General features: G+C 37.3%; 1 protein-coding gene across 2 annotated transcripts in view; it reads left to right on the top strand.

The window, feature by feature from the left end:
- Positions 1–10,426, top strand: part of RAB6A (RAB6A, member RAS oncogene family) — an 81,679-nt gene extending 71,253 nt beyond the window's left edge. For both annotated transcript variants that reach the window (XM_014842069.3, XM_014842068.3), the window contains exons 7-8: positions 7,287–7,353; positions 8,375–10,426. In XM_014842069.3, coding sequence (XP_014697555.1) covers positions 7,287–7,353; positions 8,375–8,439 — 132 coding nt within the window. In that variant the 3' untranslated portion in view covers positions 8,440–10,426. The remainder of the gene's footprint in view (positions 1–7,286; positions 7,354–8,374) is intronic.
- Positions 10,427–12,132: the final 1,706 nt, after the last annotated feature.

Here is a 12,132-nt window from a genome sequence, read left to right on the forward strand (position 1 = left end):
ATGGTCTATCCTTGAGAATGTTCCACGTGCACTTCAGAAGAGGATGAAGTGATCTATATGTGTCTATTAAGTCCAATTGTTTTAGTTTTTCGTTTAGCTCCACTATTTCTTTGTTGATTTTCTGTCTGGATGATCTGTCCATTGATGTGAGTGGGGTGTTGAGGTCCCCTACTATTATTGTGTTGTTTTTAACATCTTCCTTTAGGTCTGTTAATAGTTGCTTTATTAACCTTGGTGCTCCTATGTGGGGTGCATAGATATTTATAAGCGTTATTTCTTCTTGATGAAGTGTCCCTTTGATCATTATATATTGTCCCTGTGTGTCTCTCTTTACCTGTCTTATTTTGAAATCCAGTTTGTCTGATATAAGAATTGCAACGCCTGCTTTTTTTTCCTTGCTATTAGCTTGAAGTATTGTCCTCCAGCCCTTCACTCTGAGCCTGTGTTTGTCCTTGGGCCTGAGGTGTGTTTCCTGGTGGCAACAAATTGTTGGATCTTGTTCTTTAATCCATTTTGCCACTCTGTGTCTTTTTATTGGAGAGTTCAGTACGTTTACATTGAGAGTGATTATTGATGCATGTGGACTTAAAGCTGTCAATCTGTTGCTCATTATATGGCTTTGCTGCTTTTCTCTTCCTGTATGCTTTGTTCTCCCCATTTGATACTGCAATTTCTTATGCTGGGTTTCTTAGATTTTTGCTTATTTATGTTTTGTGTCTCTGTTCTGTTGTTTAGTTTAGTGTCTACCCTGAAGTTTGTATTTAGAATCTCGTGTATAATATAGTCTATTCTCTGGTGGTCTCTTACTTACTTGGCCTAGACTAATTTAGTCCCTTTGCTCTTCCCCTCCTAAATTATTATTTTCACTTCTTGTTCCAACTTGTGTTATGAGTTTGTAGTTAGAGTGATAAGACCGTCTTTGCTTTGGTAGTTTCCTTACCTTTATCCTAATGCTATAGTTGAATATTTGCTATCCTATTCTGGTTCTATTTATCTGTCTCCCTACTCTGTGGTTTTTGACCCCTTTCTCCCTTTTTTCTTTTTTCAGGTATGAGAGCCTTCTTGAGGATTTCTTGTAGTGGAGGACTTTTGGTTACAAATTCCCTTAACTTTTGTTTGTCTGGAAAAGATTCAGTTTCTTTCTCATATCTGAAGGATATTCTTGCTGGATCGAGTATTCTTGGCTGAAGATTGTTATCTTTTAAAGCTTTGAATATGTCACTCCATTCTCTCCTAGCTTGTAACGTTTCTGCAGAGAAATCCTCTGAAAGTCTGATAGGGGCTCCTTTGTAGGTAATTCTCTTTTGTCTTGCAGCCCTGAGTATTCTTTCTTTGTCATCCATTTTTGCCATTTTTACTACTATATGCCTTGCAGGAGGTCTTTTTACATTGACAAATCTAGGAGATCTGAAAGCTTCCTCTACACACATTTCTCCCTCAATCCCTAGATTTGGGAAGTTCTCTTCTATAATTTCGTTAAGCACACTTTCTGCTCCATTTTCCTTTTCTACGTTCTCAGGAATTCCTATGATCCTTAAATTCTTTCTCCTCATTGAATCTGCTATCTCTCTAATACTTTCCTCATTCCTTTTAATCCTTTGTTCTCTTTCTTCCTCTGTCTGTAGCCATTCAGCCTGTCTATCTTCGTTTATGCTAATTTGCTCTTCTATGGAGTCTACCCCGGCATTCAGGGAATCCGTATTCTGTTTTATCTGGTCCATTGTGTTTTTCATCTCTAGTAATTCTGTTTGATTCTTTATAATTTCAATCTCTTTTGTGAAGTAACTCCAGAACTCGGCTTGTTTCTCTATCTTTCTCTCTACCTCATTGAGTTTTTTGATTATAGCTGCTCTGACCTCATTTTCATTTAGTTTACCTAATTCCAAGTCCTCAGGACTTAATTCTATGTCTTTATTGTTTTCCTTCTGGTCTGGGGCTTTTATAAATTGCTGGATGGTAGAGGAGCGGTTTTTTCGCATGGTGGTAGAATTCGGTTGCAGTTACAGCCTGTCGCCAGTAGATGGGGGTCAAGAGCCGCGTGTTCTGAGCTCTCCGCCTTTGGGCAAGATGGTGGCACCCAGTGCGCTTTGCCGGGGTGGGGGCGGGGTGGTTTCTCTCACGCACCGATCTGGATTGGATCAGTTCTGTTTTCTGGTCTCCCAGGGCCCTGCGTTTATGGGGTCCCTGCACACGGAAGCTTTCCTCCGTCAGTGGGTTTCTACTGAACCAGTGGTGGGAGTCTTAGACGATCCCCTGGTCGCGCAGCACCCCCCCCCCTTTCCTGGACCGCGTGGTGATCCCGGTTTCTAGGGGATGGAGCAATTTCTCTCTCACCCTGTTCCAGCTCCTCCGAGGTGGGCAGCAGGGGCTCTGTCTTCTGTCTTTTGATACTGTAGGTCTCTGAGTCCTGGCATTAGGTTCATTAGCTGAAATTCAGGGTTTTTTTTTAAAGTCCTTTGTTGTACTGTGGAGGGGAGAGAGTCCCGGGTCAGTTCACCCATCCATTTTGTTCCCTATATCCCCTCTGGTCTCTCTTAATTGTCGTTACCTCCTGTTATTTTTGCTTGTGTTAGTTGAATCCTTTTTTATTTGATTGGAGATATTATTCAGTGGCATTTGTTTTTTTATCAAGTTGAAGTTTATCAGAGTTTTCCTTCACTGTCACTCTCTGCATATAAATTTAAAATCCCTTTTATACTTCCTTTCTCTGCAAGGAAGCGAATATATTGATTTCATGCCCATTTTTTGGTGTTTGGAGGATTCAGTGAGTATATGTATTGCTAGTTTTTCTTTAGCTTGATAAAAGAAGAGGCTTTCTCAGATCTGTAATCATCTGCTAGATAGTATTATGGATAGTCATGGCTAAGGAATTATCTGAGAATTGAGATGCAAGTGAACCCAGAAAAGCCAGTGGATAAAGGCACTAATCAAGTATTTGTACTGCACTCTATGCTTTCTAATGTGTTTTCATACCCATTAGTCATTCTTTCAGCTAGCATTTTAAAAAATATCTACTACATGTCAGGTACTGGGATAACAAAGATGAAATATGAGGGGGCTGGCCCTGTAGCCTGGTGGTTAAGTTTCATGCGCTCCACTTTTGCAGCCTAGGTTTGGTTCCCAGGCACAGACCTACATCACTCGTCAGTAGCCATACTGTAGCTGTGACCCACATACAAAATAGAGGAAGATTGGCACAAATGTTAGCTCAGGGTGAATCTTCCTTGGCAAAAAAAAAAAAAGATGAAATATGAGCCTTGCCCTCCAGAGGTTTAAAGTCTTGAGGGAAAGACCGGGAGGTAAATAGGCTATTACAGTCAGTATAATAAAAGCTCTGAAACAAGAAATACAGGGTGCTATTGGAGTATATAGAAGTATTTTATTAGAGTAACAGAATGTTGGGATTGAAGGAATCTGGGAATGAGTTAAGGAAGTTTTCTAAGGAGTTATCAGGGAGTGGATCCTGAAGGATGAGTGTCAGACAGATTGGGCTGGGAGTAGTGGGGGACATTCCAAGGAGAAGCAGCAGCATTGTGTCCTTTGAACTTCACAGCTATATTCCCCTTTTTATTAGAAAGAATCTTAGCATTAGAAAAATTAATATCCTTGAGGTCACAAACCTGTAATAATGAGGTAGTTAGTACTAGAGTTTCGTGGCTCAAATTCTGTACTTTCTCTATAAATGCATTAAATACTGTGTTATATTATGAGAATAGGTAGATAGTGGTGAATATTAACAATACCTTCCCTGAAAGATCTCATTAGTTATGTACTTTTTAGTAATTAGAACCTATTTTAATTTTTGAAAACCCTCAAAACTTGTAAACTGCATTTTTTCCCATTTTCACAGAAAGTAAACAAACTTCCCATTGCCTCCCCCACGAAACAAATTTTCAGTTTCTAAGCTAGCTTATGGTGAACTTTGATATCCTTAGGAGCTGAAAAGATTATGCATCTTGAACGGGTAAGCAGTTTAGTAAACATATCATGTCAGAAGAAAGTTATGAGATCTTGGGGAAGATTTCTAGAGATTCCTAAGTAAGAACATTTTACTTCTGCTCTAATATTTTCAGAAGGTCTCTCCCAGCCCCCACACCTTTCTCACCAGTTTTATGTAGTTTCTTAAACTTTGCACCTATTGGTATTTTGCTGTAGTCCTAGAATTTGCTGCAGAATTTCATAACATTTGAAAAAACTTTCTGTTCCCGTAGCCCACAGGACCATGAGTTATTGTGACTAGTCTCTGGTAGAAATAGAGCTACTGTTTATTAAAGACTTGTAATATAACAGATCAGTCCTCAGGTGTTTACATAGTGATCTCTCTTAATTTTCACAATAGTCTAGTCAGTCAGGTCTATTATTTTAAGCCCATTTTACAGATGAGAAAACTGAGGAACAGAAAGATGACCTGTCACCTATGTGGCCTACCCAGAATGTAAACACACTTTACCTTTTAGTTTTTAGCTTTTTGCCATCCCACCCTAGTATCTTTCACTTTCAATATGTGATTTGTATGTCTCTGTAAACATAGTAAGACGCTGGAGTCATTGATACAAATCCGAGTGCTCCCTGCTTTTTTTAGTGCCTTCTTTTGCCCACAGGATGAAGTCCATATTCTTTCCAGGTCTTTCTTAGTCTGACCTTCAATATGTATAGCTTCATCCTAATCCTTTTCTCTAATCTGTGTTCTGGCCAGTCGGGACTACCTCACCATTCTAGAATATACCTTGTGCTTTTCTATCTCTGAATATTTGTTCAAGCAGTTCTTTCCTCTGAAATTTTTCCCAGTTCTTTTTCATTGCCCTCATCTTTACTGAAATTGGAAATGTGCTGACCAAACATTATGGCTAGATGGCCAATGTTAAAATCATTGAGGCCAAGACTGAATTATCATGATTATAGAATGAATATCTGGGATACAGAGTTTGATCTAGTGCCACATTGTCAGCTGCTAACTTATTCCTGTAGTCACTATACGTATTGCCTATTTGCATTACTAAGTAGATGGCTGTTTTCAGTTGATGTTGGTGGGAGAACACTTCTTGTCAAACTTTCTTATTTTCTATAAAATATGTTTTCCTTCATAGTCTATATTCTTTATGTCTGGATGAAAGGTGATTTTTTTTCCTTTTTTTTTTTTTTTTTACTTTTTATTGAGATTATGATAGTTTACAACCTTGTAAAATTTCAGTTGTACATTATTATTTGTCAGTCATATTGTAGGTGCACCACTTTACCCTTTGTGCCCACCCCTCAACCCCCCTTTCCCCTGGTAACCGCTAATCCCTTCTCTTTGTCCATGTGTTTAATTTTCACATATGAGTGGAGTCATACAGAGATTGTCTTTCTCTGTCTGGCTTATTTCACTTAACACAATACCCTCAAGGTCCTGGATGAAAGGTGATTTTTAATGGGTGTTGACTTTTTCCTGATGCATAAAATTTTGAGCCAAGTTGACATTCTGCTTTTAATTTATCTGATGCTAATATACAAAAACTTCAAAAAGATTAGAATTCTTTTCTAACTTTGCATTAATTAAATTTTTATAAACACCTCCTAGCTTTAAAAGGGTATAATACTCTTCCTAAAGTTATCTAATACACTCTGTCAATCTATTTCTTTATTCATTTAGCTTTTGTAAATTTTAAGTTATTTTTGTTCATAAAATTAACAGCTTTCAGTCAATTATCATTGCAGCATTTATTATCTAGAATGCTGATGTATATTTGAAACTGAGTAATCATATTAATCCAAATGGACCCACCTTATACAATTAATGTTATATTGATTCAATTGATGGTAATTTACATAACCACATGGTCTTTGATCATGCACAATTTCTGGAGTACCAGAAATGATGTTAAGGTAAGCATTCTGCAATTTTAAGTCTAATAGCTGCATTTGTTTGAATATTGAGGCTAAAGCCTAAACTTTGGTATGTCTCTAAAATACTACTAAACTTTATAGAACCAAGACAATTATACTTTTTTTTAAGTCTTCCCTAATCCTGCCCCATCAGGCTATTGGCTACAGATAAAAATTTTCTCCTTTTTTATACTTCTTTCTCTAAACAGATTACATATAGTTCCAAGTCTTTCATCTCTAGCCTTTTGTTCTTTCTTTTCCTTTTCATTTTAATGCAGCAACATTTATGGAGCACTTAAACTCTGAGTGTTTTGCACAGTATCTTTTTTAGCTAAGTGAAATTTTAAAACTGCCTTTAGTCTCTATTCAAATGTTACTGCCTAAAGAGTTACCACCTGAAGAGGGCCTTTGTACATCTATATTCTCGTATCATTTTGTACTTCATTGGTTTATAGCACTCATCACATTATAACAGAATCATTTGAGTCTCTCTCTTTTACCAGTCTGAGCTCCTTTAAATAAAAAACTTCGTCTTGTTCATTTCTTTGTCCCTGGGGAAACTGAGACAATGCCTCAAGTAAGCAGTTAGTGAGTAGAAGGGAGTTACATCACATATGCATTTAACATGTAGGAATTTTACACCGCGTGCCTAACAAAAAGAGAAATTATTTAAATAATCAGGCACTTTCACATGCCATTGTACCCAGTGAGCATATGCCTTGGTTTGGGCACAAAAAGAGATATGAATCTGTTTTGCCTTCAGTTAGTTGTGTTCCCACATGCCTCTCGAAGTGAACATCTCCCCAGGCTTGAGTGTGATTCTCCTTTTGAAGCTATTTTTCGTAACATCATATCTCAAACACCAGCCAACCACTTCCACTGGCACTCTTTCCAATGATGGAGGAAAAGCCAGCTGTGTTGGACTTGAGAGGTGGTGTGTTAGTCCCTAACATGGTGCTTTCCTAAGGAATTATCAAGGGTAATTTAGATAAGACTGACTTTCACTATATATACACACTGACTTTAGAACCTAACCTTTTATAAAAGATAGGAAAGCCACAATACAGTTTTACTAAATGAACAATCTGTCCTTACTCTGAGTTCCAATAGTACTTTGTTTTTATGACTCAAATGACATTTTTGCTGTTTATTTCTTAGCTGTTTGTTCATGTCTAATCTCATCAGTTGGAAAGCAAGGATCATGTCTTTATACCTTTTTGTATTTGGTGTTCTGCTTTTCATATAATATTCATTTATAGAATAAATAGACATTTTAATATGCTTTCATTATTCTAAGGTTTAAGTGAGGAATAACCCAGAAGCCGTATCCTTTAACTCACCATCCAGTGGTCATCCACCCTTACCTGACATCATTTGGTACATTTTCCCTCCCAATTATCACAATTCTCTCTTTTCCACAGCTCTTCCGACGTGTTGCTGCAGCTTTGCCTGGAATGGAAAGCACACAGGACAGAAGCAGAGAAGACAGTATCCTTTTCGTTTCATCTGAAAATTTTACTGTTAACACTAGTCTTTAGAGCCCTCCTTGGTTGGCTAAGAAATATTATACCATTGCCTTTTACAGCCAGGAATTGATGACTTAGAAGCATAGAAGCTCCAAGGTTTTCAATAGCAAATGAGATCTGGGTATCCAAGTGCACACATTGCAGCCTGCTGCTCACTACAATTAATCATTGAGAGGGCTTGTGTTTATTTGCATGCTTGGTTTTTAATGAGCAGGAACTCCTAGAATCCCAGGTTTCTGCTTCTTAATTTTGAGTCCTGTTGGCTTTGGGTTGTTCCCTCACAGTATATTCATACTTTCTTGCCCTGCTTTTTCTAAAATTTGAGCTTTCTACTTGGCATAGGCAGGAAATAAACAGTTCAGTCTAGAGCTTTATCATGATCTCTGCTTTCAGAAACAGGACATAATAAAACACATCTAATATTAATTCAAGGGATTTTGAATTTTGATATTTTCATTGTTCCTTTTACATTTACCTTCTAGTATTTTTCCATCTGCAGACATTTTTATTAAGGCATAGAATTCATAGCACATTGTATTCAGTTCTTCCCACTTATAAATATTTTGTTTTCTAAGCTTTTATTACTTTTAATAGCATAATATGTTCTACAGAGTTGAAGTCATCATTTAGTGAATTCCCCTCCTGTTGTTGGACCTCTCTTGTAGGCCATTTTAAGATTTTTATTATAGATAATTCCATAAGGAATATCACCTTTATATAGTTTCTTGCTCCTATAGAATAATTTCCTTGGAGTAGATTCCCATGAATAAGGCTTAACCTTACACTGACTCTAGTTGCATATAGTAAATACAAGCAAGTTTATTCCATTCGAGCACCTCATATAGTGAGATAGCTGTATAGAAAATAGTGGCTGTGTAGGTTCGGAAGCCAAATAGGAATGGAAGGAGCTTGCCAGAGATGTCAGTGTTCAGCAGAATTGGAATCGTACTTTCGCATTTATAGCTCCTTAACTTTTGTTTCAGTGATTGACATAAAACTGGAAAAGCCTCAGGAGCAACCAGTCAGCGAAGGAGGCTGTTCCTGCTAATCCCCATGGCATCTTCAGCTTTTCTCCAGAAACTCACTGCTTTGGCCCCCTTACTCTTTCATTGACTGCAGTGTGAATATTGGCTTGAACCTTTTCCCTTCAGTAATAACATATTGCAATTCATCATTGCTGCCTGTCTCGTGGAGATGATCTATTAGCTTCACAAGCACAAAAAAGTCAGTGTCTTCATTATTTATATTTTACCAAAAGCCAAACAATTCCAGCATATTCCAGTGATAACTTTAAAAATTAGATACATTTTCTTAACATTTTTTTTCCTTTGTAATGTTATGATAATGTACTTCAAAATGATGGAAATCTCAGCAGTATGTGGCTTAGTTAAGGAGCAGTTAGTTGTTCACAGCAGCACTGGCCTACCTACTTGACCTCTTCCTGCTGTTCTACACCTCTCTGTTACCCCATTCTCTATTCCTTACCCTCCCTCCTTCTAAACAAACAAGAGGTGGCAAAGGAACAGTTAGACCAAGTCCGTTGGAATTATCTTTCAATTTTAGGGATACCACTTGCTCTAGGCCTTGGGCCAAGATGTCCAAAATTATTCTTGAGCACTAATACTAATTACTTAGACCTTATTTGAGGTCAAAACTCAACTATCGTGGTAGGCAGTGCTTGACTAAGAAAAGGGTTCTGGTGCATCTTCACAATGAGTCCTAATGAACATGCTGAGTACTTACAAGTAGATAAACATAAAATGAATTTCTGACCAAAACAAACGACCCTTTCACATATGCTTTATTAGACTCTGGGAGAGAAAAGTAAAAGTGCTTCAGAACAGGTTTTTACTATTTAATTCTTCTAATGAAGTATTTCTCCCAAGATTTTAAAATTGTCAAGATAGTTATTCTGTTTGTTTAAAAAAAAAAAAACTTTTTTAAGCAATAGATTTCTCTTGGGCTTTTCTTTCTCTTTTTGAAAAATGCTATGCAGGCAAGGCACTATAGAAATCAAATTCCTTTAAGAAGAACCAGTGGAAGAATTTAAATTTGGCACCTTGATCAAAATTGCTATAACCAGTAGAAACAATAATATCTAAAGCTTACCAGCAAAAGAATCCTCAACAGAATAGCAAATACTTTCTTTGCTCAGGACATTTGAGGTCAAATTGAAAACGGAAACAGTTTTCTTCTAAGCCCCTAGAGGCAGATCTGAAAAAGCAGACATAGAAGAGGGAAAGGAGAGAATGGAAATAAAACTCAATATTATACAGATTTAAGCCTTATTTTTTTTAGCATTTTTTTAATGTTGGGTCTTTCAGGCTGGTTTTGCTTTTTATTAGATCTGTATAGTTTGGTTAATTAACTAGTGATTTAGTTTTATATTTAAGCTACGATTAATCTTTTTTCTTTGGTGATATTTATTTCTTTGCCTTTTTATTTTAACTACTTTCAATTTTTAGATGTTTTGTTCCATCTATTTTGAGCTTCATCACCTTGGCAATATGTATTTCCCTTAAAACACTGCAAACAAATATACTAGAAGTGCACCATTTTAATCTTTACTAGTTATTGTGAGATTGCTGTGTAAGTTAATAAACACATTTGTAAATACATTGTTTGCAGGAAGGAAATTTCTGAGTTACAGCTCAGGAAAAGCCTGCTGAATTTATGTTGTAAGCATTACTTAACACAGTATAAAGTTGAAAAGACAACAAAAATATCTTCATACTTCCTCATCCCCTCATTGTAACAAAACCCTTAACTAGGAAACCTTATTCCCCTCTTTCCTCTTCCTCCTCCACTTCCTACTTATTGTCACCTTGTAATATTCAGAGAGCACTTGGATTATGGGTCTGAATAGAGAAATGTTTTCAGATAATCATTAGCCCACATACCAGTAACTTATACTCAAAGATGGGGTGGAGTTGTAAAGTGCTTTTATAATACAATATTATTATTAAAGGCAAGGGTTGACTCTTTTGTTTTATTTTGACATGGCATGCCCTGAAATAAATATCAATTCAATATGGCAGATGGGTCATTTTCTTTATTTGGAAGAAGTTGTGATTTCTGACATGGGGGTGATTGTCTTCCTATACTGTAGCATTTGATTCTTTTTATGTATCTTTAAGACAGTAACCAGTTATGCTGCTTTTAATATTGGTCTTTTTATTTGGCTTGGGTTCTTCAACTGTGAAGCAGTGAAGTGTGTTCATAGTCCAGATTTTTTTTTTAAATAAACACAATTTTGCTGCCAAAAAATATATAAATAAAACACAAAAGAAAACAATTATTGACTTGGTTTCCCATTCCTGCCAAGGTGGTAAATTAGCATGTGCTTCCTATTTCTTTCCTAGAACTATAAAGGGAACATGGAATCCAGAAAAATAACAAAACAACAAAAATGAGAAACCCCTAGGGTAGTCAAAAGACTCGTTCAACTGTTAAGAGTGAGGCAAAGTGGCTGTAACTTTGAAAGACAGGGCCACTGGTGGAGGCACTAATAGGATGTATTAAGAAAAGTAGTTTTTCTGCTTTTGCCTCCTTGCTCCTTACCCCACCTTTGCCTTGGGATGGGAGTGGCAAAACTACTGCCGTCCCACCAAATCCAGCCTGGTATCTGTTTTTTAAATTAAGTTTTGGAACTCAAATTAAGTACTTTTAAATTAAAATCCAATTTAAATTTTAAATTTAAATCTAATTACTTTAAGTAATTGGAACTCAGCCATACTTTCTCACTGCAAACGCAGAATTGAGTAGTTGGGACAGACTTTATGGCCCAAAAATATTTACTGTCTGGTCCTTCACAGAAAAAAGGGCTGATCCCTGCCTTGAGACAAATCATAGCTGTCCCCCTTACTATAGAAATGGAGGCTACGGGCCAGACTACTGATACAGTGTCCACAGGGGTAATATCAGGGCAGTGTAAAGTCTCTGATGAGTGAGGAGTTGATGAAAATAGGGGGGATGACCTGCCTACCTTGGGCCTTTCACTCACTCTCTACCCTTTCCCTTTCAAAACATCTGAGTTAGCACAGTACAGTTAGGACTACAATCTGGGGAGACTGCCTCCTACAAGAGCTGCTGCTTCCTAACTGGGTTAAAGGTAAGACCCTGAAATAAAGTGTGGTTTAGTGGTACGATACTGAATGGGAGCAATTACTTGTGGTCTTGTGGTTCCTGGAACTCTTTGACCCAAGCTTTGTCCCTTCCCCTCCTTCAACACTTAACATTCTGGTTTTTGACCCTTGCCCAGTATACCTTCCCAGACTTGTAGCCCATCCATCCCTGCAGGAGAATTTAGATTCACAAGCAAGAGTAGTTGGATGCCTGAAAACTGCCTCAAAAGAAAAAGTGAATACCATCTGAAGCAGAAATACTTGAAAAGACACCAGTAATTTAAAGATGGTGTGATAAATATTAAAGGTATAAGATATTAGCAATATGAAACAAGGGTCATAAAATAACCAAATATAACTATAACTGGAAAAATATAATAGTTGAAATAACACAGATGAGATAAATGGTAGACTGGATTCCATTGATTGAAATAGTGAGAACACTAAATTGAGGAACTCGTTCAATAGAAGGCAAATAAATAGAGGGGGGCGGCCCGGTGGCGAGGTGGTTAAGTGTGCCTGTTATGCTTCGGAGGCCCAGGGTTCGCCAGTTTGGATCCTGGGTGCAGATATGGCACCACTTGTCAAGCCTTGCTGTGGTAGGCGTCCCACATATA

Source organism: Equus asinus, chromosome 20 (assembly GCF_041296235.1).
Source record: "Equus asinus isolate D_3611 breed Donkey chromosome 20, EquAss-T2T_v2, whole genome shotgun sequence".
Taxonomy (NCBI): domain Eukaryota; kingdom Metazoa; phylum Chordata; class Mammalia; order Perissodactyla; family Equidae; genus Equus; species Equus asinus.